Source organism: Acomys minous, assembly GCF_964271855.1.
Source record: "Acomys minous genome assembly, chromosome: 16".
Classification (NCBI taxonomy): Eukaryota; Metazoa; Chordata; class Mammalia; order Rodentia; family Muridae; genus Acomys; species Acomys minous.
This window is the reverse complement of record NC_140498.1, coordinates 88364078-88390874: the sequence shown is the minus strand read 5'-3', so window position 1 is coordinate 88390874 and position 26797 is coordinate 88364078. Positions and strand designations below refer to the sequence as shown.

At 52.3% G+C, this 26797-nt stretch overlaps 1 protein-coding gene across 1 annotated transcript; it reads left to right on the top strand.

The window, feature by feature from the left end:
* The first annotated feature begins 15114 nt into the window (after positions 1 to 15114).
* Positions 15115 to 23998, top strand: LHX5 (LIM homeobox 5). The gene is made up of 5 exons (XM_084764079.1): positions 15115 to 15654; positions 17587 to 17810; positions 18467 to 18744; positions 19415 to 19580; positions 22808 to 23998. Exons 1-5 carry the CDS (start codon positions 15482 to 15484, stop codon positions 23173 to 23175), a joined length of 1209 nt encoding a protein of 402 aa, XP_084620205.1. The 5' UTR covers positions 15115 to 15481; the 3' UTR covers positions 23176 to 23998.
* The last annotated feature ends 2799 nt before the right edge of the window (positions 23999 to 26797 follow it).

Sequence of the window (26797 nt, the reverse complement as noted above, 5' to 3'; positions counted from 1 at the left end):
TGTGTACAGTCTTTAGCCTGGCTAGAACATACAGGATGGGTGGTCACAGGGCTGGCCAGGCCCTGACAGGATGGGTGGTCACAGGACTGGCCAGACATCTTCGTGGGAGGTTGGAGAGCCCCCAGAATCCCTTGAGACTTAGGATCTTGGCTACCACTAAACATCCCCACCCAGGGGACTTCGGAGAAGTAGACAGCAGATGAACTTACTCTGGATTGCAGGAAGAGGGCTCTCTCAGAGTAAGAGCTGAGGGTGCATGGGACCCCTAGATTCCAGTGTTCCCTGGTGACCCTGACTTGTTCTGTTAGGGGCCAAAGAAGTGGCTTTCATCCTTAAAGGGGCCTCCACCCTCTATGCTCCACAGACTCTCTAAGATGTGCACTAACCTCCAAACGCAGACCATGCCATCTATTCTCTCTCTCTCTCTCTCTCTCTCTCTCTCTCTCTCTCTCTCTCTCTCTTTCTCCTTCCCCCTCTCCCTCTCCCTCCCCCTCTCCCTCTCTCCCTCCCCCTCTCCCTCTCTCGATTTATTTATCTTATTTGTGTGGATGTGCGTGTGCTCATGTGAGTTTTTGCAGTTATGAGCCACCATGTGGATGCTGGGAACTGAACCAGTACCTGTGAGAGCAGCAAGTGCTCTTAACCCCTGGGCCGCCTTTCTAACCTTTTTTTAAAAGCTGGGCATTGGGGCTTGGGAAGCAGCTCTGTGGTTAGCAGCACTTGCTGCAGAGGACCTGGGCTCGGTTAGAGCATGCGCACGGTGGCTCACAACCATCAGTTACTCTGGTTTCAGGGGTTCCAGTGCACTCTTCCGGCCTCCTTAGGCACTAGGCAAGCACATGGTACACACACAGGCAAACACTTATACACACAAATTAAATAAATAAACCTTTTTTTAAAAAACATATTTTTTGAAAAGGCCATGCCAGCTGAGCATGGTGGCACACACCTGTAATCCCAGCACTCAGGGAGGCAGAGGCAGGCAGATCTGTGTGTTCAAAGCCAGCCTGTTCTACAAAGCGAGTCCAGGACATCCAATGCTACACAGAGAAATCCTGTCTGGGGATGTTGGGGGAGGGGGCAAGACCCTGCTTGGTCATACACACTCTGAATTCCAGCACTCAGGAGGCAGAAGTAGGGAGGATCTCTATAAATTCAAGACCAGCCAACACTTACATAGCGAGAGAAAAAAAAAAAAAAGATTGTTTTTCTTTTAAGTACAGAATAAAAGTAGAGTGCCACATGGATATTGTGTAGAAGACAAAAGAAATTCTCACTAGCCTTTGTCAACTGGAATGCTGGAATGTCCCCCTAGAAAGCCTTTTGGGGTTTAGTCCTAAAGCCTTCCTCCCTTCTCCAGCTAGGGCTCCCCAGTGGCTCCCAGGAGAGTGGGGGGGCGGGCGTAGGCAGTGCCTCTGTCCTCTACCCAGCTAAGCCCTCAGTGTCCTGACCAACACATAGGCATTTAGTCTAGGGGTCCAGGAGCCATCCTTCCTCACTCTGAAGGAACATCATCCTTAGTTTTGTATTCCTAAAAGCTTGATCCCAGTCCTGAAATTGTCAGCATGTCTGCTCCTTGTAAACAAGACACTGACTCCAGATGCCTCTGGTGTATTTATTATTATTATTTATTCAGACTTTCCACTTGTCATCCATCACCAACAGGATACTCACCTGGTTCCAGGCACTGTGGGGACCATCCTCCCTCCTCATCACTGTCAGCTCTCAAGGAGCCACATGGAGTCAGGGGTTTCTTTCATTACTACTGTTTTTTTTTTTCTTTCTTTCTTTCTTTCTTGTTTTCCAAACAATGTGAGACTTGGAGAGATTAGGTACCTAAGCTAAAGCCACTGGGCTTTGGTAACAGGAGGAGCAGGGTGGGGGTTTCAGATAAGGAACAAGGAAGGTTGGGGGCTGGTGGAGGTAGAAGCCAGAATCCACAGTCCAGATTTCTTCCTTTTCTGGTGCCTATGGTGATAGATACAAAGCTGAGGTTGTGTCTCAGAAAAAGTAACATAAAATAAAAGTAAAATAATAGTAAGGGCTGAGGATGTATCTGCGTAGCTGCAGAACATGCCTGGCATACACAAGGGCTTATATTTGATGTCCAGAATGCCATAAACCAGCCATGGTGGTGCATGGCTGTAACCCCAGCATTTAGGAGGCTTAAGAAAGAGGATCAGAAGTTCAAGGTCATCCACAGCAACATAACAAGTTTGATAGCCACCTGAACTCTATGAGAATCTGCCTCAAAAATAAAAATAATACAAAATAAAATAAAAACCATTGCTTGGTATGGTGGCTCATAGCTGTAGATCCCACATCTTGGGATGCTAAGGCAGAGGAATTACAACTTTGGAACCATCCCGGGCTACATAGTAGGACTACACCTCAATAAAACAGGCGAGCTGGGCGGTGGTGGCACACACCACCTGTAATCCCAGCACTTGGGAGGCAAGGGCAGGTGGATCGCTGTGAGTTCGAGGCCAGCCTGGTCTACAAAGCAAGTCTAGGACAGCCAAGACTACACAGGGAAACCCTGTCTCAAAAAAAAAACAAAAAATAAATAAAACAGGCAACAATAAAAGCCAAGGGACGCATGGATAATGTGTGGAATTTCATATTGGTGTGTGTGTCCCCTGTCAGGCTCTGAGCAATTAGGGTACAGGGGACAGTGGTTATTCACAGCAACACCTGCAGCCTCTAGAACAGTCCCTTGCACACAGCAGGTGCTTGTGCTTTGCATACATCTCATTGGCCTGCATAAGCCATAACACACACACACACACACACACACACACACACACACACTGCCCAGCCCACCTCATGGCTGAAGCCCTGCGTTACCATAGTTTGTTCTGAACTAAGAAACAACAGACAAGCAATAAAGCCATATTCTTGCAGAATATTTTTATTATGATACAAGAGGGTCCCCTGCAGAGCGACAGTGTCCCCAGTGAGTCAGAGGAAACCCCTGGGTGGCATCTCCATTCGGTCAGCCCCAGCTCTAGGTCCAAGCAAGCCTTAATGATACTATGCACGTAGCCCATGAGGCATGCCTAGAAAATGTCCTAGAAAACAGGCCGCCTTTCTTCTCTCTCATCTCTTCCAGGCCCGACAGAGTGAATTCACGTGCGCCTGCTCTACTTCTCTTTCTGAAGAAAGACAGCGGTGGCTCCTGAACAGACCCAGAAACTTCAAGAGCTGGGGAGGCGGCCCCGTTAGGCATGGGCTTGATGTATGAGCATGGGGATCTGAGCTGTAGTCCCAACACTCGTGTATAAATAAGTAAATAAATAAATCAAGGCAGCAGTAAGTGTCCCGACAGATACGGATACAGGCAGATTCCGGGTGATTGCTGGCCAGCCAGTCTAGTGAAATCAGTAAGCTTCAATGAGAGATCCTGTCTCAAAAAAAAAAAAAAAATTAAAGTGGAATGTGAGTGAGGGAGACACCCATCAGCGACACACTTGGCCCCCACATACGGGCGCATACACCCACATGTGAGTGCACACTCGTACACACTGACACAGAACACACAAAGAAATCCAACTGGCATGCATTGTGCTTTGCGGTTTTCCCATCTCCCCAAGGCTCTCAAAACCCTACAAGCCATAGTTTCTATCCCATTTGGATAGATGGGGGGGGGGCAGATTTGTTCCAACAGCCACTGCGGGGCTGCTCCAGAGCCCCTACCTCACCCTCCACCACCTGAGCCTCCTTTTTACCTCCCTCTGCCCCCCTTCCCTGGTACTCTGCCGTCCCTTCTCCATTCCTACCCAAGGCTGTAGCACTATTGAAGTATACCAGAGGTTCCTGGTGGCCACTCTGTGAGGCAGAAATGCTCCCTGTCTCTGTCCCACAGATGCAGGTACAAAAGGCTAAGTGGCTCTCCTGGGTCACAGGGCTGGTAGGTGGGCACCAGAATCCACAGGCAGGACGTGGAATCCATGTCTGAATTGCTACGTTATCCTACCTATATCCAGCTAATAAAAACTGAACAGGGGAAGCAGTCTCCTAAAGGAGTGGTCCTCAACCTTCCTAACACTAGGACCCTCTAATACAGTTCCTCATGTCATGGTGATCCCCCCCAACCATAAAAATTACTTCATTGCTACTTCATAACTGTAACTCTGCTATTGTTATAAATCATCATGTAAATATACAGGATATCTGATATGTGACACACATACCCCAAAAGGGTCACGACCCACCAGTTGAGAACCACTGCCCTAAAGTGTCTGATATCAATGTTTTCCTAATGGCAGTGGTCTCTCATTACCACCCTCTTACCTATAAGCAAGGGAAGGTTTGAGACCCCAACCATAACAACAACAACAACAAAATCTCAAGCCAGGGATGCATGAATCTCTTCTGGTTTGGTCCCCTACCTAGTGGGCATCCTCTCGAGGGGTCCCGAGGAATCTATTCTGTCATCCTTTTCCCAAACTAGGATCCAACCCTGCCAGTTGCTTCACCACAGAGCCAATAAAATGCCAATATATATATACACACCAGCCCCTTCTTAGATCCACCCATCCATACCCACTTCTTCTCTGAAGTTCTCACCCTATCTATGCATTTGTTCATTGTACATCCAGACAACAAATACGTTTTGAGCAGCTGTGTTCCAAGTACTGAGTCAAGCACGGAGAATTCAACAGTGAACAAGACAAAACACCCTCTCCCTGGCCTCGTGGAACTGGTACTACTATAAGGAAGACAGACAATATTCAGGTAAATAGGACAGGGGGATAATTAGATGTACTGATAAAGGCAACAAAGAGAATAGGTAGGGTAGAAAGTGCTGGGGGTGGGGGGGGTGGATCAGTTCTAATAAACTGATCAGGGAAGACAGGCTGGAAGAATTGACAGTTGAGCTGAATGACAAAGGCAGGGCCAACCCTGCAAAGATGTGAGGGCTGGAGGGCCGGCCAAGTGCGAAGGTCCTGAGGTGAGAAAAAACGAGTCTGTGTGAGACACAGCAGGGGGAGCAGCCGACAAGGCTGGTGCAGAGACAGGGAGGGGGGGGGGTGGTGTGTGTTAGGAGTGCAAGGAGCCAGGAGCCCTCACAAAAGGCCCTGCACAGCAGGGTGAGAAGTATGGATTTTATTCTACGCGCAAGGAGGAGTTGTTGGGGGGTCAGAGGCAGAATGACAAGTCTTAATGTATGGCTCTAAAATATAGCCTCGGTCATCATATAGAGAATAGACGAGGAGGGGGAGAGCTAGGAGGATCCTGAGTCCAGTTAGAAAGCTCTTACCATAAAGACGGGTTAGGCTAGGGTAGCTGGAACCAGCATAAAAACGGAGGGGGGAAGGAGATGATTGGGAGATGGCTTGGGGATACAGTGAGCCCAACTTGCTGATGCATTGGAGTCAAGGTAAGAGAGAAAGAAGGGTTAAAGGTGACTCCAAGATGGAGGTCTAAGAGACTCTTCATACTAACCTGGTTCCCAAAGCATAAAACACCCACCCAAGCCTGGCAGAGGGATGTAGCTTGCTTCTCACCATGCTTGTATCTAGTTTTCAAAGTTAATACTTAGTCACACCAAGTTCAGAAGTCCGGACTGCAGGCCACAGTGGTCCAGGAAGCCATGGAGACCATGCTAATGAAGAAACAGCATTGTAACCACTTGATGATGTCCCCCGGAAAAACACAGCTCCTCAGAGCACTTCATGGGTGCAGGTTATAATCACAGACCTCAGTTGTGTGACTGCAGCTTTCATCAGCATCTCTGAGACTCAGTTTCTTAGTAACATGATGACAGGATAAACATTTATTTTTCTTCAAGCTGCAATAAAGACTAGGCAATAACACACACACACACACACACACACACACACACACACACACACACGCAAACACACACGGACACCCATTAACTATATATCCTTGTTTTTTATTCTTAGTTTTTGCCAGCCAAGGTCAAGAGCACCTGCCCTGACACCACAAGGTTGTGTGTTCTGAGAGGTTGGAGGTTCATAGTCCAAAAGCATAGCAACACTGGTTTTAATGAAAAAGCTTACAGGGGTTGTAGCAAGAAGACAACAACTGCCTTTAATCCTAGCACTCAAGGAGGCAGAGGCAGGCAGATCTCTGAGTTCAGGGCCAGCCTGGTCTGCACTGTGAGTCTAGGACAGCCAAGGCTACACAGAAAAACCATCTTGAAAGCAAACAAAGAAGAAGAAGAAGAAGAAGAAGAAGAAGAAGAAGAAGAAGAAGAAGAAGAAGAAGAAGAAGAAGAAGAAGAAGAAGAAGAAAACAGCCAGGGTCTAGAAGAACTGAAACACCATTTTCCCCAAGCCATAATGCAATCTCTTTTTGTTTGTTTGTTTTTTGAGACAGGATTTCTCTATGTTGTCTTGGCTGTACTGGACTCATTTTGTAGACCAGGCTGTCCTCGAACTCAGAGAGATCCACTTACCTATGCCTCCCAAATGCTGGGATTAAAGGCATGCGCCACTATGCCCAGCTCATAATGCAATCTTCATTGCAAACTGTTCTGCTTTGAGAGTTCTGGTCCTTCTGAACCCCCAACTCCCTGTGAGGAGAACCCATGAACTTGGTTGACACCCCACAACAGGAAGGCTTGCAGGTACTAAGGAGACCAGATGAAGAAGTGGCAGCAGGGCACCCAGGGAGGCAATGTCTCTCTGGGACAACAGAGGACATGTATTCGTATCCCTCTGCATTGGCAGGGGTTCTTGGTCCCCAGGATGGAATATGCTGGCTTAGATTCCCCCACACAAACTCACTCAGACATGCTGCCACAGATAGAGGCCTAGTCCTGTGCCATGCCAGATGCCTAAGAGACACCTAGAGCATTCAGAAAATGAAGCACTGGTTAACCCCTTTGTGCCCAAATTCTCCATTAAAAAAAAATGGCCTCCTTAATAATCTGAAGTGGGGGCTGCACAGATGGCTGCTCTTCCAGAGGACCCTGGTTCAATTCCCAGCACCCACATGGAGGCTCACACTAGGCACACATGCGAGCAAAACACTAACAAACATTTTTTTAAAATAATGATAAATTTTTTAAAAAAACAAACAAACTCTGAAGAAGTGGGTAACACCAGGCCTTGGGCATATCTGCAAGAGTTAAGTCAGTTCACCTCCCTTCTGTTTTGCCCTCACATGCCTCACTCCCTCGCAGGGTAGGAACCTGGGTCTGTACACCTTTACATGAAGTTTCCCTAGCTCTCGTATTTCTCTACCCACTGAGATAAAGTGTTCCCAATATTATTAGCATTTTAAAACTAAACCCTCTGCCTTTCCCTCTGAACAAACACAAGGGCAGATTCCTGCGATCCGTTGTGTTTTGTGTTTCATTGTTTTAAATATACACTTCCACTTCTTTGGGGAAGGGGATGGAAACAGCTGCTTGGAACTATTGTCAGAATAATTAAAAGAAACGTTTCTTACATCCTGGATTTGAGGTGGGAAGAAGAAATTGCTTTTAATCAGCCGTTTTTCTTCTTCAAGATGGACGGATAGATGATAGATAGATAGACAGACAGATCGACCAACCGACAGACTCCCGTTAAAGACATTGTTTCTAAGAAGAATCCCCCCCCAAAAAAAGTGAAATGGGCGTGTTGGAGAGCAAGAGCCAAAGCAAAGATGGGATTAGAAGAGAGGCGGGCTAGGGGAGGGCAGGGGCCCTACAGAAGCTCTCTGCAAGGCTTCAGCACCGCGGACAGCTCCGGTCTTTGTCTGGCTCTCAACTCCCACGCCGGTACAGAGCCTTGGCTGCCACCGCTGGCACACCCCTGCCTCCGCCGACAGACCTGCTAGGGAGACAAAGAGAGGCAGAGAAGGAGAAAGAGAGGGGAAGGAGAGGAGGTGGGGAGCGAGCTATAGGCTTTCCAGTCTTCCCGCATCCTCCGAATTGGATCCTGGTCCCGTTCCACAGCACCTAGGGAACCAGTTTTTAACTTGGTTTCCCGCGCAACCTGGCTTCTACCTACAAGAGGAATTAAGGAAGGCACTAGGGGTTCTGGGTGGCCGAGGAGAGTTCAGCTTGGGTTTTCAGTTCTTTCTACAGCCTCCTACAATCTGTATCTACACAATGCCTAGACTTCCAAAAGGGGGGAGGAAGTAAAAATAAACACGGGACACACACATGCAGGAGAAGGAAATAAAATTATGATTTCCCGACGCTGGACAGGTGCATGTTTACCAAACCAAACTAAGTTTCACCTCAAGATGGGCAATGTCAAATCCAGGAAAGGGAAAAGCAGAATGCAAAGAAACCAGGAAGACGAGAGAAAGCCTTCCCCCGCCCCCCTCCGTCCTCATGCAACTACCTCCATGGATTAAAAAAGAAAAAAAAAATTCGATTGACTAGCCTCAGGATGAACGCCAATCCATCTCCTTCGCAAGAACACAGCGGCGTCTCTCTCTCTCTCTCTCTCTCTCTCTCTCTCTCTCTCTCTCTCTCTCTCTCTCTCTCTCTCTCTCTCTCTCTCTCCCCTCGGGAAAGGGGGTCTAGTTCCGAGTTCAACAAGGACAGCCATTGAGCCTGCTCAGAATATTTTTTCTCAGTTCTTTTCGTATGACCCAGGATAAAATGGGATTTCTTCTCAAATCGGCTCAGCCACAAACCTAGCTTTTCGGAGGGTGGCGGAGGGATGAGGTGGAAAAGGGCGACAGCGCGGGATTTGATCTCTGGACCCTCCACCCTCCAGCATCAACACATCAAGCATACGCACCCCTCCAGCCCACCCGCTCAACAAAGTTGCTCGCACCTGCCAAGCTAGCAGAAGAAGTAGGCCAGCCAGCTACAGTTTTATTCTCCCAAATTCGTTTCCAGTGGAGCCTTAGGGCAAAGATAGATAGGGAGGGAAAGAAACTTTCCAACGAAGGTGCTGAAAGGCCATCTGAGAACAAGTTGAGGGGAGGGGATTCTCCGTTGACCCCCTAAAGCTTGGGGTGTCTTTGTTGGCATGGGAGGCGTTAAGGTTGCTGAGAACACACCAACCCAGAGACTCCGCGAGTCGCTACCGACTAGTCTGTAGTCGCCTCTAAAATAAAATACCTCACTCCCGACCTTCAAAAAAAAAAAACCTTGCATTTTTCCTTCTTATTTTGAAACAACATTCGTTTCCCCCCTCCCCTCGCTCCCCCCATCCTGACCAAGAAACCTGGGAAAGGCCACGGAGCCCCGCTGAGCAGCTCTCAGGAGTTTTGGAGCCAGCGCTGTCCCCCGCTGGGGTCCCCACAGAGCCGAGGACGCTCAGCGGGGTAAACACTCCCGCCTTGGGAGGCCAGAGCTGGGGTCGCCTCCCCGCCCCTTTTCCTTCCCTAAGGGGTGGGCGGGGGTCCGCCCCTCCCCCCACCCCGCCCGCTGTGCAGCTGGGGGGGGGGGGTTCAGCCGCGATGCAGTGTAAACCACCGCTTTCTGAGGCGGATCTCCCTTTTAACACCTTCTAAACAAAGGCTAATGAGGCCACTGCATTACTCTATCAACACACAATCATTAGCAACTGAGAAATACACACACGCGTGCGCGCGCAAGCACACACGCACTCACACCCAGAGCTGCCAAAATCGGGCCAATTCTAAAGCAACCCAAATTAGGCTTAACAAAAAGAAGGTGGGAAGTAGAAGGGTGGGAAGAGGGAGAGAAGGAGGGAGGGAGGGGGAGAAGGGGGGGGAACAAAACAAACAGAAAGACCAAGGAAGGATGAAAGACAAACTCAGATTCATACTAGGTGCTAGGCGACTCAGAGACCCTTCATTTGGAAGGGCATCGCCGGCAAACTGCCCTCTTTGAACTTCAGAGAAGCCACTCCCAGGACCCAGTGGATTACTTGGGATTGGGCCCCACCGAGCAGCATCCAGCCCTATTCACCCATAAGAGGAGACGAGATTCCCAGCCACGCTCAACTCTCAACCCAGGCGGGTACAGGGAAACCCGCAACCAGGGATCTAACAAGGACACTAAGGGTGGGGTTTTTCCCCTCTAAGCAAAATGTCAGTTTCATTTACAAGTAGGGATGGGGGGGGGGTTGTCCGATCACTTCCGCGCACCCTTCATGCCCAGGCTTCAGCTTCCTCGGAGCCTGAATTCTCACCTGGGAAAGAGTGCCTTACAGTCCAAAGGAGAACTGTACCCTGCTGGTGGGGGTCCCAAGAGCCTAAAGGTGGGGACTTTGGGGAGGGTAAGAAGTGTAGGGATCACTCGCTGCCCTGCGTGTTTGAGATCTCTGGGCAATGGGGCATGGCATTACCAAAACAGCCCAACGTCACAGCTGACACCCTGGATATTTTTCTATCTGGCAACCTAGGGCGGCTGCCATCCGTGTCCGTGTCCGTATCCGTCCAGTCCAGTCCCCCATCCCACCCTCACCCCAAGCCGTCTGAGCAGGAGGTCTCTGAGGCTCGCATAATGGAAGATGTTTTTCCGACTTAGCGCTCCTCCGCTGCACTGGAGAAGTGGTCCTACTGGTATATCTCCCAACTCTCGGACAGCTTTCCCCAGAAAGGAGGAAAGAGGGTAAAAATGGAAGGGGGGGGGGGTTAGGATGAAACTCCAGCTGGTTTATAAACGTCCCAGAGTCGGGCCTGCACAGTGTAAAAGCCGATTAATTCCGGAGGGTTTGCACTGCAGGAGAACCCAGAGCCTTGCCTAGAGTTCACGGAGTAGGGCAACCTTCCTTCCCGGTTCCGCCTCCCGTGTTCTTTTTTAGGCCAGGACACTGTCCCTACTTGGACCTGGACTCCGGACTCCATTCTGTTCTGTGGTTCCTGAGGGGGCCCAAGAATCCTCCTCCACGCCCATCCCACCGCATTCTTGTGAGCCTGACCCTGCGCCCTGGCCCACACAGCACACCTCGCCGGAGTGCACCGGATTGGGCTTGGATACGTAAGGTTCCTGAGTCCTAGGGCAGAGACTGAAGGGCCGGTCCGCCCGTTTCGCTCCAGCTTGGCCTCCACGCCTGCTCCTACCCGGGCCTATGCCTCTGGGCGGCGGGCCGTGCGCGGCGGGATGCTGAGTGTCTGTGCGCGGGGCCGCCCATATTTACACCCAAAACAAAATAATTACACTCTTGTCGGAGGGAGAAAGCCAGTGATTAGGCGCAGGCTCTTTGCGGCAAAGCAGTTTCTCAGTGGTACACCAGTATAATTTTTCACGGCTGGCTGAAATCAAAGAGGGGGAAGTAATGAATCCGGAGAGCAATTTAAATTTACAATTTGTAACGCCGCCGCCGCCGCCGCCGCCGCCGCCGCAGCCGCGCAGACCCGGCCGAGAGCGCAGCTCCCAGGCGCTCGCTGCGTTTGTTTAATGTTAAGGCTTCGCTGGCTCTTGGTAGGGGAGTGTGGGGAGATGAGGCTGCATTGTGGGGGGGTAATGATCGAGATCGGGAAAGGACCGGCTGCTGGGACACCTGAGATGGTTCCGGGAGAAAAGGGCAAGCAGAGAATCTCCTGGATTCCTCCCTTCCCTCCTCCCCGCCGCCGCGGGACCTCCAGCCTACCCCTTCTCAAAAAACAAAAGCAGAAACAGAAACAAAAAACAAACAACCAAACAAACAAGAACCCCCAAACGAGGCCAATCAGGCCGTTCCTGGGGGGGAGGGGAAGCGACTTAAGACTTAGAAGGACTCAAGCAAACGGAGATGGCCCCTTTCTTATTTGCTCTTCCAGGCATGAGGAAGTAGAGGTGCCACGACCCAACAGAAATGTCCTGCACGACAGGCACAAGAGACACCTCCTTCCTTCTCAGCTGTCCAGTGTCCCCAGCTGGAGACCGGGAGAAAGACTCCCCCCACGCCCAAGCTCTCCGGGCCTTGAAACTCCCACTCCAGCCGGGAGGTGTGCGTCTCTTCGCCAGTAATTAATTACCGAACTCAAGGGGGAATATGCAAGGAACATTTTACTAACTCTACAGGGCTTAAGTGATTGGAAACAGATTATTATCTTGTTTGTCTTTTGTCTGTTTCATTTATCCCCGCACCGTCTGTCGAGCTGTAATGTTGATACTCTTTACTCTAGAAAGGAGATTTTTTTTTTATATATAGTAAATTCCATCAACATCTTGTATAAGTGACATTGAGTCTTGGCGCATCACCCTGTTAAGACACAAGCGTTTATTAGTTACATATAGGAGGGAATTTCACTGCCGGGTCGCCATCTGTCAGTGCCGTTAGGGTGGAATAATATATAAAATAGCCGGCCTGCTATTTTTCCGAGTGCTATAGTGGAGTGGAGGAGTCTGCCAGGGCTGCCAGGCTGGCAGGGGGAAGTGGGACTGAGCTATATGAATCCGAGGCACCCAGGTGACTCTGAAGGGCTGTAAATAGACAAGTCCTTTGAGCCCTTGTGGTGGAGGCTTCTATAAGCCCCACCAACCTTCAAGTGCTACAACCAGCGGCTCAGCCCCAGGTAGCCCACCCACAGCCGAGCTTTGGGAGCCCGGGGTAGTTTCTGTCTCCTACAGTTCCCTCCTGCTTGGCAGTCGGTTGCTGGAGGGTGGCTGCACGTTGACGGTCAGGGACATTCCAGGAGAATCCCCGCCCATGGGTTTGTCCAAGAGTGGAGAATCAGACAGGGCTGGGTGGGCAGAACCGTGGCTGGGGAGACAGGAACGGTCTGGCACCTAAGATCCCTCGTGGTGACTTGAGGGAGTGTGTGGCCCCAGTGGGGGAGGGGTGCTGAGGAGGAGGGTTGAGTGACTGTGGTACCGGGAGGTGAGTTTTCTCCACGCGTCTCTTCAGCCAAGCATAATGGGAGGCAGCCTTTGAAGTGTCTTGATGGATGCCAGACTCCAAATCAGGCAAAAAAGGCAAAGGGAAAAGAAGAAAAGGAGAGAGGGGGAACTAGAGAAAGAAAAGAGAGGAAGGAGAGCAACCAGGGAAACAGAAAAAGAGGGAGCCACTGAGCTAAGGAGCAAAGCACTCCTGGAGAATTGGGGAGGTGAGGGAAATCTCCAAGAGACAAAGGCGGTGGGCATCAGACACCCCTCTGCTGGGAGACTGTGTAGCTCCCCTCTTCTCTGGGCTCTTCTGTATTTCCTTTGCATCCTGTCAGAGCTCAAGGAACATTCATGCACCAGGCAGACACTTCAAAAAAGCTTCCTTTGGATGCTTCTGGAAACTCTCCATAGGCCTAGGAGGCCCGAGTATGATTCAGCAGCCTGCTTGGTCCCAGTCACTAAACTTGCAGGTCCCAACCTCCCCCCCCCACCTCCACCCCTGTGAAAAACTACTGGTCAAGTGCCATACTCACAAACAGAAGTTACCAGAGTTGAGAGAACCCTTTTTCAAAGGCCCAGTTAATGTGGCTTTTCAAGTCTTTCCCCCTAAACCATAAAGATAAGCACTGCTGGCGGGACACATACAAACCCATGTTCCTTCCTACAATAGCCATGTAAATAAAAGCCCACTATCCAAACACACACACACACACACACACACAGAGAGAGAGAGAGAGAGAGAGAGAGAGAGAGAGAGAGAGAGAGAGAGAGGAGAGAGTATACAAAATTCTATCCTCAGAATCACTCAGCCCAGCCCAGCCCAGTCACTCCAGCAGAAACACACACATTTACCCAGACACACACTCAGACATTAAAGTGCATTTTCACATCAGGGTTAGCACATGCATACAAGTGATCTTACATGTTCACACCCTAAGACCACAAAAAGCACATCCTCTCACATCCAGCCGGCTCACGGAAGCAGACACAGACCGACAAATAATTTGAATGTACATATTAACACACAACCCAAACAGGAAATTATAAACACAAAAATTTACACGCCCAAAATAAAAAGCACAACCAAAATCCCTCTAGGTCCCAGGGTTTGATCACGAACACACCATAAATAGAATAAAATGGTAGTTTCCAAGCAGCGGATAAATACTAACAAACTCAGTACATTTACCCAAACAAAAATTCACAGCCAAGTCTTGGCACAAATCATCTATGGCTCCAGGTCTCGGGCCCCAGCCCCGCACCATCAGCGTTTTTCCCAGCAGCAAGCAAATATACGGAAACACATTCCCACCCTACCTGGCACACAGCAAGCAGTGGCCTGCTTATCTTTCTATTCTATCTAGTGTTCGGGGGCAAAAAGGGAAGAAGGGGAGGAGGATAAAAGGGGAAGATATAAATTTATAGAATAAAAACAAGGCCTGGTCCCTTTCCTTCTCTCCAGGGCCAGGCGCCCCTCTGCTCACCTGCAGGCAACCCCACACCTGCGAAGCTGCCCTTGGCCCTAGGAGGGGCCCGGAACTTAAAGCCAGGAATGCCGATGGCACCGGGTGGTGGCCTCCCTTTATTGCTCTACAGAGTGACCCACTCCCCACAGTTCCCGCCAGGCTGACCTAGAATATAGATAGTGTGCCAGAGAAAGACGTAGTGAGCTGCCACCCCCTGTCTACCTGCCCATCCGAGGTAGACCACCCCCTTCTCCACACCTTCCCCAGAGCCCGGTGAGCTGGGACCTTAGACCTGACATTCGGGATTCCCAAACGAGGCCAGGTGACATCTCTGCGTCAATCTGGCTAGAGGTGGGGGCAGGGGGGGGATGAAGGTACAGAACTACCCAAGCTTCCCGCCTTCTGGGCTCCAGCCCCGTGTGTGACAAAAGAAGCCACAGCCAGGAGAAGTACGGGGTCTCTCAGCTCCTGCGCTCAGAGCCCCGGCGAGCTGCAGCCTAACGCAAGAGGGAATTGGGCGGGTTCGGAAGCGGGAAGCCACAGAGCACTCCCGGCCCGGGGAACTTCTACAGGTTGCGAGGGTGGCAAACCGGGTGGGAGGTCCTTCTCTGAGTAGGCCTTGAAACCCTGCCCCCCCAAAAAAATATTTGCGGAGAGAAAACCCTCAGTTTTCGGATCGCGTCCCCACCCCTCCAGGCCCAAACTGGAAGGTAAATACTTACTTAGCTTGGGAACCAGGTACTAGCAAATACTCAGCAATACTGATGTCTTGTTTTTTTTGCTCTGTCCTGACCGCAACGCTGTAGCCAATTTAGATATGCTATAAATTTAAGGGGTTGCTATGGCCACGGCGCGCCCATTGGCCGCCCGGCCCCCTACGTGCCGCACCACGTCACCAAATCTGAATAAGGATGCGCGAATTAGGCGGCGGCCAGACAAAGATGAGGATCGGGACCGCTTGAAAGTGGGGGAAAGTGCCGGCGCCTCCGCCAACCGGGAAAGCCGCCCGCTAGTGCCGAAGCCAGCAGCCGACGAGGACACCTGCTCGAGGCTGAAGCGAGCGCCTGGGTGCGACCCGTGGCATGAGGCTGTGACCGCCGCCGCCCTCCACTACACTCTGAGCAGTGCAGCGCCAGGCCGGAGAGCGTCGGAGGACTTGACCCTGCGAAGTCTTGGTTGATCCATATCGGACTCGCCTCTGCCGAGGCCCTAAGACCAGGGACGCTGAGAGCCAGAGCGGCGGGGACCGGGAGGCCCTAAGGGCCCAGGGGCCCCAAGGAGGACGAGGCGGCCGGAGCCGCCGGGGCGCGCGGCTATGATGGTGCACTGTGCGGGCTGTGAGCGGCCCATCCTCGACCGCTTTCTGCTGAACGTGCTGGACCGCGCATGGCATATCAAATGTGTTCAATGCTGCGAGTGCAAAACCAACCTCTCGGAGAAGTGCTTCTCCCGGGAGGGCAAGCTGTACTGTAAAAACGACTTCTTCAGGTAAGAGGCCCCCGCCGCGCCCTACTGCCTACCACTGGCTGGCCGGAGCTCCACCCAGGCTCCTTGGGAATTAGGGGACCAAACATCCACCCCAGCTTGAGGGGAAGGGAGCAGATAGGCCTCTGCCCTCCTCAAACCCTCTGCTTGTGGGATTCTGAGGCTAAGGCGAGGAAGGAGGACGCTGTTTGGCTGCCTCACCTTGTGTCGGCCGGGCAGCAGATGGCAAAGGCAGGAAGCTCTGCAACTTGCTCCCAGCCCTTTCTCTACGCCTGAGTTCCCCAGGACAGAAGCGTCAAGACCCCTCTCCCCAGATCCCAAAGGTGCTCCAGGAGTTCAGGGCAGCTGAGGGCTTCTTCCCAGAAGAAACCCTGAACCCAGCGGGTAACGTGAGGACGAACAGAAACTTCCCAGTCCCAAAGGGCCCTAGCCAAGGAGGGGTCTTCCGGAAATAGAGGACTAGAAACTTCACCTTAACCCCGACTCGCACTCCTGAGCCATTTTCTTCCTAGTTGTAAAGGCACTCAGGAGATGGGGATCAGCGGGTCTGTTCTGCGAGGTGTCACCTCTCTTCCTAAGTCCCTACGCCCCGCTTCAGGCAGGCCAGGACCCCGTGCCTCTTTGGGCCTCAGTTTCCCCAAGTGGGAAATGCTAAGGAGCAGCCTAGAAACCTGTGGGGTTGCCTCTCCCCCCACCCCCCGCAACTGCGCTTTCTGCTTGTTTCCACCCGGCACCCAGACTGGCTTTGTGAGCCTGAATTCCAGGCACTGAGGGGGCGTGATTAGCTCAGCAGAGGAGAAAGGCAGCCTGCCCCAGTGGCCGGGCACTTGGGAATTTGAATAGGAGAAAATGTCAGCCTCGCCTTTACACGTGTAAACTCCCCGGCCCCAGAGGCCTTGGCGCCCCTAATGTGGCATGCTTGCAAAGCACCTAATGATTTTTGATAAGGTGTATATAGCCAATTATGCTGCCGGATAAGGCCAAAAGTGACTTATGGTTTCTAATGCCCTCACTACATCAATGTCACCCAAAATCACTCTGTTTAGAGACATGAGTGTGAGTGGATGAAGGGGTCCCCCAGTATTCTGAGCTCTCTTCTTACTCCCCACACAACCTGTACCCCTTCCTTTAGGCTCTGCACACTCCCCATTGTGTTTGAGCAGGGGGTGCTTTTTTCCTAGGGCCCACAGAAGAAAAGGGATTTGTTCAGAGGCAAAGGAAAGAGGGCTTCTGAGTGATCCCAGGTCCTGGCTGGGTAGGACTTAAGATCAGCCTCTGTCCCCATTCTCCTGCTGCCTGCCAGGGCTAGAGATTGGGGAGGAGGGTGTACCTGTGTGCAGAAACTGACTTCCTGTTTCCAGAATGTCGTGCTCTGAGAACCTCCTATGCACAGCTTTTTGGGGGGAGGGGGGTGTTAGGCAGGTCTCCTAGGGTAGCACCAGAAGCCAGAGGAAGGTTCTGGCATTTCTGCTTAGATCTTCCACCCTGCTGCTAAAAGCAGACAGACAGTCCTATCTGGGACGCAAATGGCCCAATCCAGGAGGGACTGCTAAGGATGGTAGAAACCTACCCTATAGGCTTAAAAACCCTTTGTGGGCTCCTAAAACAGCCGAGGTAGATTTGGTAGGGACCTGAGGGCAGGGGAGGCATCTTGGGACACCCTTAAAGCCTCGGTCTGCACTCAAGGCTGCACTCCCAGCTCTTCTGATCACAGCCCCCACAGAGCCTGAATCAACATACTAAAAAGCAGGGCCACCTTTGGAGCCCCAAACCAGCCCTGCCAAGGGAGACTAAGATTAGGCCTCCATTTGACAGCTAAGGAAACATGGGTCTCTGGGAAGGCAGAGCAGGTTGGAAGAGGTCAGCACCAAAGAGGACTTGGACACTAGATCCGTCTCCCCCACCTCACACTGACAGGAGTCTTGTACCCCACAGGCGCTTTGGCACAAAGTGCGCTGGTTGTGCACAAGGCATCTCTCCCAGTGACCTGGTACGCAAGGCCCGGAGCAAAGTCTTTCACCTTAACTGCTTCACCTGCATGGTGTGCAACAAGCAGCTGTCCACCGGAGAGGAACTCTACGTGATCGACGAAAACAAGTTTGTGTGCAAGGACGACTACCTGAGCTCCTCAAGCCTCAAGGAAGGAAGCCTCAACTCAGGTACGCAGGCCTCGGCCCTTGCCCACCTCTCCCCCTAACGCTATCGGGCTCCCGCAACCAGCCTGACACTCTCAACCGCCACCCTGTGCCTGCTCTGCCCTGGGATGTACTGGGCTAACTTCAGCTTGAGGGGCTTCAGAGATGAGGAGACAGGAGACAGTTCTACAGAGGACCCCTCCCCCCAGCCGGGCTCATCTTTTGGAACACCACCTTAGAACTGCAAAAAAAAAAAAAAAAAAAGTCTCCCTTCAGTGTCATTTGAGGTCCTGGCAAATTCTAGAATGAACAGGAAGGTTCATAGCTATTTAGAGGAAAGAGAGACGAGACGGGGGAGGGGGGAGGGGTGGGATAAGAGGGGACACTGTGTACCCACCTCTGTCCCCACTCCTGAAGAAAGGCTTTTTCAGAAGGCGTGCCCCGTTTCCCTGGGAGCTGCTGACTGGCAGAGGTGCTGAGACTGTTCTTTCAAACTAAGCCAGGCCTGGAGAGAGTGGGGGGGGGGGCGGGCGCCGGGTCTTGGGGAGGGGTGCCCCCTGGTATGAGAGGAAACCTGGCGACCAAGGCAGAGAGAGGCTGGGTCTTCGGGGACGGGGTTCTGAGTTGGAGACGGATCGCGCTGACGCCGCTGTCCTGTCCCTAATCCGTCCGCCCCGCAGTTTCATCTTGTACGGACCGCAGTTTGTCCCCGGACCTCCAGGACCCGTTACAGGATGACCCCAAAGAGACCGACAACTCGACCTCATCGGACAAGGAGACCGCTAACAACGAGAACGAGGAACAGAATTCCGGCACCAAGCGGCGCGGCCCGCGCACCACCATCAAGGCCAAACAGCTGGAGACGCTTAAGGCAGCCTTCGCAGCCACGCCCAAGCCCACGCGCCACATCCGTGAACAGCTGGCACAGGAGACCGGCCTCAATATGAGGGTCATTCAGGTAAGACTGATGGGCCAGCCCTCCGGACCAGCAGGCGTACCTCCCGTCGGGCAGCCTAGCCTATGAACGCTACGGGCCTGGCGTAGGGACAGTCGGGTACCCGAAGCTGGAGCCATCTGGGCACCCTTTGGAGGAGGGAATTTTTAGCCAAAAGATTTAATTCGGTCCCACTGTCCTGGTGATGCGATTTTTGAGCGAGGTCGCTAGATCTCTCTGAATTCCATCCACCTCCTCAACCTACCCTGAGCAGCTAATGACTTAAGCCTCTCTGGCGTCCGGAACCAACTTCCTCTCCAAGCACATAAAGGGGAGATGTCCTTGCGCCTTAGCGCTGGCAAAGCGACAATCGGCTGGAGCTTGGCTCCGCAGCCAGGGGCGAGGGCCAGGCGGGGTAGGAAACCTTTATAAAGCCGTCAGGCCGCGGGCAGGCCGAGGACCAGGAAGCCGGGGTCTTTATGAGTCACCCCACGGGTCCACGAAATCCTTCACCCTTGGCTGGTTTGCCGAAGCCCCTCTCCGCCCCTCCTGGACTAATCCGACCCAGCCCTCGCCTAAAGAGAGTTGTGGTGTGCCCGAGGCGCTAGGACCCTGCAGGGGCAGCCCCAGCAGGAAAGGAGGGGGGGGGAGGGCATTCCTGACCTCAAGCTCACTACCCTTCCCTACTCCCCAGGTGTGGTTTCAGAACCGGAGATCCAAAGAACGCCGCATGAAACAACTGAGCGCTCTGGGCGCCCGGAGACACGCCTTCTTCCGGAGTCCGCGGCGCATGCGTCCCCTGGGAGGCCGCTTAGACGAGTCTGAGATGTTGGGGTCCACCCCATACACTTATTACGGAGGTAAGGGGCACCTAGGGACGCTCTGCTATTTGGCCTGGCGCAGAGCTCTTCTGGGCTTTCTAGCGTTTTGGGCTACCGTAGGGCAGCCTTTATTTTTCCCCACCCACGCAGGATGTACACAAAACCATTCCTAGACAGACTCATTAGCACACGCTACTCACGGGTACCTCCTGAACACGCACACCCACACAGGACACATGGACTCACATATACCCGGTTGCAGTAACACCTCAGTGGAACAGCTTGAGGTAGGATTGCAGACAGGTACAGCCCACTCCTCGCGGGTCTTACTGGGGCAGCGCCAGTAAGCGCCAAACACCTCTCTCTCTCCACCGCCCACACTGCCTTTCTTCCACTATTCATTGCCTGCAGCTTGGTGAGCTTAGGGAAGGCTGCAACCCCACCGGCTTGAGTTGCTGGAAAAGGAGGCCTGCCTTTTCACAGCTTGCTTCAAATGCCTGTGTGGATCCAGGGCCCACTCCGGTCCAAGCAAAGGGATTGATCTAGAATGGGGGTGGGCTGGTGGGCTCCCCATTAATCTTGGGGTTTTGATGTTAATAGACTCAATCCTGCTTGGCAGCTCCTTTCTTCTCTTGCTCCGCGGCACTAGCGTCCCGTCCTAGCATTCCGTCTTCCTCCCAGCTTCTCCGTCTGGCCAGCTCCCTGAGGAAGGAGGGGACCGCCCAGCTGTCCTCTCCGTCTCAGAGCCCTCTGTGGAAAGGATGGATTTCTCTAGATTCCCAAGCCTTCCGATTCATGGAGCCTCCGGGAGTGTTTAACCAATGGCACTGACCTATTGGCCTGCTTCGGGACTCCAAACTCAAGTTTGAGAGGCAAAAAGCGAATTCCCTTTAAAATGTGGACAATGCCGGCATGGAGAGGAAGTGGAGCCAGGCACACTGGTAGAGAGAGCAGGAGAACCCCAGGCCTGACCTCCATATGAGGAAGCCTGGCAAGTTAAACTACAGACCAGTCCGAGGCCCCTGGATATTGCTGGCAAAATGTGAAACGGTGATTTTAATGTTGGTAGCGGGGGCCCAGATTGGGAAGCCGGAACTGTATAGTGATGGGCGTGTCCTAGGGCGTCTAATCTTTCTACCTAGCTTGTCCTCAACACATACACACAAAAAATCTGAACCCGGAGCCCAGAGATAGTTGGGGCGGTACCCTCCTGGAAACTCCCGCCCCAACCTGAGTAATTAATCAAGGTTTTCAGGGGGACCAGACCACCCCGCACCGATCCTGTCAGCCCCCCCTCTCTCTCTGCAGACCTGAGGGAAAGTGTGGGGAACAGAACACCAGAGCCCCCCCTTTCTCCGAAAACGGGATGGGGGCGCAGGACTCCGCAACCCCCAGCACAGCGGCCCCGCCTAATCCGCACTGGGAGATCCCGGTGGTGGCGGCCGGCAGCGGGCGAGAAAGGGGCCGGGTGGCGGGGCCCGCGGCTCCCCGTGGGAGCTCGGACAAAGCCCCAGCTGCGGCTTTTGTGCCCTTTTCAGACAGCGTTTGTTCCAATTACCTCCGGCCCGGCCGCCATATGGGCGGAGGCGGCGCGCACGGCTCCAGGGCCGCGGCCTTCCCTGCTTAGCGCGCTCCTTTTCCGTTCCTTTGAGGGCCCCAAAATTTGTCTCTCTCAACCTTCCTCACTTTTGGGCAGTATGGAATTTGAGGTTTTCAAAAACCTAATTGGAGACCTAAACTGCCTCCACTCCAGGAAGGTCTCCATACAAGCCTCCTCCCATCCGCTGATTTGGACGGCTTTCAGGGTTTCCGGAAAATGTGTTTTTATGTGTGTGTGTGTTGGCGGGGGGGGGGGGGTGTTTGACAGAATCATCAAGAGCCAGCCTGTGAACTCAGACCCTGCGACTGAGTAAGGGGAGTGGGTTTCCAGAAGAGACCCTGGCCTGGGGGATGCCGATTTTCCCGCAGTACAAGGCGGGTTGTCCCATCAACAGGCTGTTACGTGCTCCTTTTAATGGGGTCCCGCACCCCAGTTCTGGAGAGGCCGATCTGGAGGTGGGATGAAGCTGTGTTCCTGGGGGAGGCCAGAGGGTGTCCACAGAAGCAATTTTTTGTGGCGGTTTAAGCGCCTTACTTGTGAATCCTGCACCCCTGAATTTGTAAGAAGGATGCGCACTTCTTTGTGTCAACTCTTCCAAAGGTCTCTGTCCTCAAATAACTTCAAAATAACCTGGGCTTCCTAGCAAGATCCTCTGGGTAGAGAGTGGAGACTCTCTACCTCTTCTCTCTACCTCCCAGAAACCCTCAAATGGTCCTGACCTCCGGACCCCCTCGCTGTCACTGAGCTTGGTGACTGGAGAGGAGCAAGAGAGAAAGCACCGAGGTTGTCCCTGGCTATGCACCCTTCGCGCCCCGGAGCCCCGGCTTCCTGGCCACTGCGCTCTGGCCGCTGCCGAGTGCGGGTTTGGCTTCCCCCGCTGGGGCCACAGCCCGGGTCTGAACCTCTTGGGTGCTTTGCGCTGCGGCAGCCGCAGCCGTTTGCTCCCCGAGCATTGCGGGCTACCAAGCCTGGTCCTCCTGGGTCCACAGTCTCTTTACCTCTGATCTCATCCGGCTTCTGACTCTCATAGTCTTTCGTCTTGCACCCTCTCCGCGGCTTTTTTATTTTTTAAATTGTTCCGTCTCCCTCTTCCTCTACTTGCGCTCTCATCACTTGACTGTTTGAGTGTAGTGACACGTCTGGGGCTGCCCTCTACCGCTCCATCCCACCCCCACCCCCGCTACACACACGTCGCTGCAGATCTCTGTCCCATGTCACTTCTCCATCTCTCACTCAGTCTTCCCTTTGCTCTGCGCCCCTGGCCTCTACAGGCTCTCTCTCTCTCTCTCTCCACCTCCCTGTGTTTGGGAACCTGCGATTCCGCAGTCTCTTTTCCCTCGCTACCTATGGACCATACTGCTCAGCATCCTCGCAGCTTCGGAATCCCTCCTAGCCCTTCTGCAGTTGTGCATTTCTCTCTGTCTCCCTTACCCATGACCCTCCTTGGCCACCTTCCATCCCCAAGGCGTCCTCCCTCAGTCTCAGAGCCACCTTACAGTCTCGGTCTAACCTAGGGTCAGTGGCATGCTCTCCTGCGCCCTCTCCATATCTGTACCAATGGCCTTCTCCGTATGTCCTTGCTTTCGCGTCCTCGGGTCCCCTAGGTCCCTTGTCAGCCCTGGCAGTCTGACCTCACGCCCTCTCTTATCCCTTGTCCTTCCCGCAGACTACCAAAGTGACTACTACGCCCCGGGAGGCAACTATGACTTCTTCACTCATGGCCCGCCTTCTCAGGCACAGTCTCCGGCCGACTCGAGCTTCCTGGCAGCGTCGGGACCCGGCTCGACGCCGCTGGGCGCGCTGGAACCGCCGCTGGCCGGGCCTCACGGCGCAGACAACCCCAGGTTCACCGACATGATCTCGCACCCGGACACACCGAGCCCGGAGCCCGGCCTGCCCGGCGCGCTGCACCCCATGCCGGGAGAGGTGTTCAGCGGCGGGCCCAGCCCGCCCTTCCCCATGAGCGGCACCAGCGGCTACAGCGGACCCCTGTCGCATCCCAACCCCGAGCTCAACGAGGCAGCCGTATGGTAAGGCCGAGGGGGCCGAGTCACCCTCCTGCCATCGAGCCCGGGACGCCGCCTGGGTAACTCTCAAGAGTCTTCACTTGGGTTCGCACCCACCTGGCAACCTGCATCTCCACCCCTCAGAGTTTCGGCGCGCGCTTGCGCAATTTCTTGGGACCAAAGTCAATATTCTGGAGGGTCGAGATTCCAAGCACACTCTAGAAGCCCTCCGAACCCCCACCCACCATCACCTCTGAACTAAGAGGGGCTTGAGACCAAGGAGCGGAGACCGAGGCGCTACCCCTCCCTACGAGCCAAGGCATTGTGAAATCTTATTTCTCTCTCTTTCTCTTAAAAAAACAAAAGTTAAGAAGAGAGAGGTTGAAAGAGAGAGGGAGAGAAAGAGAAGAGGAAAGTCTCGGGCCAGAGAAGAAAAATAAAGAGGACCGCTGGTGAACGGAGGCTTTGCTGGAAGACAAATCTACTTGAGAGTTGGCGCCCCCTGGTGGTCAATCTTAAGGCTGAAGGTTAGCTTGTCCAGCAACCTGAGCGGTCAGTTCCTCCTAAATTGAGCCTGAGGGGACCTGGCAGGATTCGAACCCTCCCACCCTTGCTTTGCCCCTGAGCTGAGCGCCAAGTCGCTGGGCGTTTGCCCACGGATCTCTCTCCCTGCCCGGGGCCTGGAGGCTGGGCCCTCAGGACGAACAGTATTATACTTTTTTGGAAGTCGGACGCTTCTAGTTTCCTTATTTTGTATAAAGAAGAAACAAATAAAGTATGTTTTTGTGTTTACTGTTTATTTATTGTACTCTAGTTATCTGGGGCCGGACATTTTTATATTTTTAAGAGGAGGGTGGGACAGAGTGGGGGAGGGGAGCCAGAAAGAGGTTTACCAAAAAAAAAATACACAAACAAAACAAAAAAAACAAACAAAAAACAAAAACGAAAAAAAAAAATCAACTTTTTTAAAAAAGAAAGATTAATAAAAAATTCTTTTCTCCCTCAGCTCTGTGTGGTCTTTTTTTTTTTTCTTTTTCTTTTTTTTTTTTATTATTATTATTCCAATATCTTGAGAGTCAGGGCAAATGTACCCAAAACCCCTCCCCAGTCCACTAGGGCAGCAGTTCTTAACCTATGGGTTGAGACCCCTTTGGGGAACAAATGACTCTTTCACAGGGGTCATTTAAGACCTCCAAAAAACACAGACATTTACATTAAGGTTCATAACAGTAGCAAAATTAAAGTTATGAAGTAGCAGCAAAAATAAATTTATAGTTGGGGGGTCACCACAATATGAGGAACTGTATTAAAGGGTCACAGCATTAGGAAGGTGAGAACCACTGCACTAAGGCCATTAGTTTTGGTTTCGTTCTTTTTTTTTTTTTTAAGATTCATTTTGTTTATTATAATTATGTATACAGTGCTCTGCCCAATGTACACCTTCAGGCCAGAAGAGGGCACCAGATCTCACAGTGGTTTCCGGGAATTGAACTCAGACCCTTTGGAAGAGCAGTCAGTGCTCTTTTCTTTTTAACATATATTTTATTAATTTATTCATATTACATCTCAATTATTATCCCATCCCTTGTATCCTCCCATTCCTCCCTCCCTCCTGCTTTCCCCCTACTCCCCTCCCCTATGACTGTGACTGAGGGGGATTTCCTCCCCCTGTATATACTCATAGAGTATCAAGTCTCTTCTTGGTAGCCTGCTATCCTTCCTCTGAGTGCCACCAGGCCTCCCCATCCAGGGGACATGGTCAAATATGGGGCACCAGAGTTCCTGTGAAAGTCAGCCCCCCCACACACAAAAAAGAAAGAAAGTCAGTCACCACTCTCCACTCAACTGTGGAGAATGTCCTGTCCATTGGCGCAGTCAGTGCTCTTAATCTCTGAGCCATCTTTCCAGCCCTTGGGTTTTGTTCTTATTTGATAGTTTCTTTTAAAATTTTTATTTCATGTGTATATGTGTATGTGTGTGTGTGTGTGTGTATACCATAATGTGTGTGCCATGATGTGTGTGCAGAATCTGGAGGGCAAAATTGGGGAGTCAGCTTTCTCCTAATATGTGGGTCCCAGGGATAGAACTCAGATCCTCAAGCCTGGCAGCAAGTGCCTCCACGAACGGAGCCCCCCACTTTTTGAGTTCTGTGGTGGGGGGGTGGTCTCTTCTGCTTTTATGCAAATCACACGCAGGCCAGGTACACAGTAGGCCTACAGGACGACTGAGGAATGAACAGAGAGGCCGTTGTGTCTGCCTCCATTATGTCAACAGAAGACCAGTCCAGCATGCTGGTGTGTACTTATAGTCCCCCGCACTTGGGAAGCTGAGGCAGGAGGATGGCAGGTTCTAGGCCATCCTGGGCTGGACGGTGAGACCAGGGCGGGGGAGGGGAGGGGAGGGTCTGGTTTCACCTTTATTTATATTGCATGCTATTCCAAGCAGCTGAAAACCATAGCGTTAAAAGGCTACAGCCATGTAAGCAGCAGCTGCAGGTCTCTTCAAGGCTGCTGGGGCGGGAGGGCTCTGGGGAGTGGGCCTGTGGTTCTCCAAGCCTCGTTAAGTATGAGCTGTCTCTAGAAAAAGGCTAGACAGACAGCGCTGACTGTGACTTTTGTTGTCGTTGTTGGTGGTGGTGGTGGTGGTTTGTCTTTGGGGACAGAGTCTTCCTGTATAACCCAGCTAGCCTCAAACTTGAGGCAAGGCCTCCCTAGCACAGAAATTACGGGTGTGCCCCCACTGATGTGTGTGGTGCTGGGGATCGAACCCATGACTTCATGCACGCTGGGCGAGCACTCTACTCATTGAGCTGTGTGCCAGGCTCCTGTGATTTAGGAGGCCTTTCTCTCCTCTCTGCCTCCATTTCCTGACTTGGAAAAGTAGGACTTGGGGAGACTTCTTCTTTCGTTCCCTTTGAACTCAGGCTTGATAGGACCGACCAGAAAGGCGGAAATGATGTGAAAATGAATGGTAGTGTTCTGCATTTGGGTCCTTTGTCACTCAAGCTCCAGTTGGGAAGCTGGCCCATTTTAGCACTGGTAAAGGGGAGGACAGGGGACGGGCTACTTGAATGAGCTACTTGAAATGGCCACTAGGACAGGAACCTGTTCAGATCCTGCAAGGCGGCCAACCTTCCCACTTTTCATACTCCATCAGAGAGTGGCTAGTTGCTCATTGTGAAGAATTCACGGAGTTCAGATCCACAAAGGATTGCCATCACCCAGAATGCCAGGCACTGTGGTGAGGTGGGCCTGCACATCCTCCCAGACTCCTTTTTTTTCTTTTCTTTTCCTTTAAAACCCAAGGCTATACTCCATGGACAGCCATGGGGTCTCCTGGTAGCTCAGAGCGTCTCTCAGGTTCATGGAGACAGTCTAAACCAGTAGGTTCTCGACCTGTGGGTCGCGACCCCTGGGGGATTTTTTTCCCCCTCCCCACCCCATCAGATTTTCATATTATAATTAATAACAGTAGCAAAATCACAGTTAATAAAACAACAACAGAATAACTTTATAGTTGGTGGTCACCACAGCATGAGCAACTGTATTAAAGGATGGAAGCATTAGGAAGGTTGAGAACCAGTGGTCTAGATGGAGCCACGTTTGGTCTCTAGCTCCTTGCTCAGATGAATATCTTAGTTTTGTGTGGGA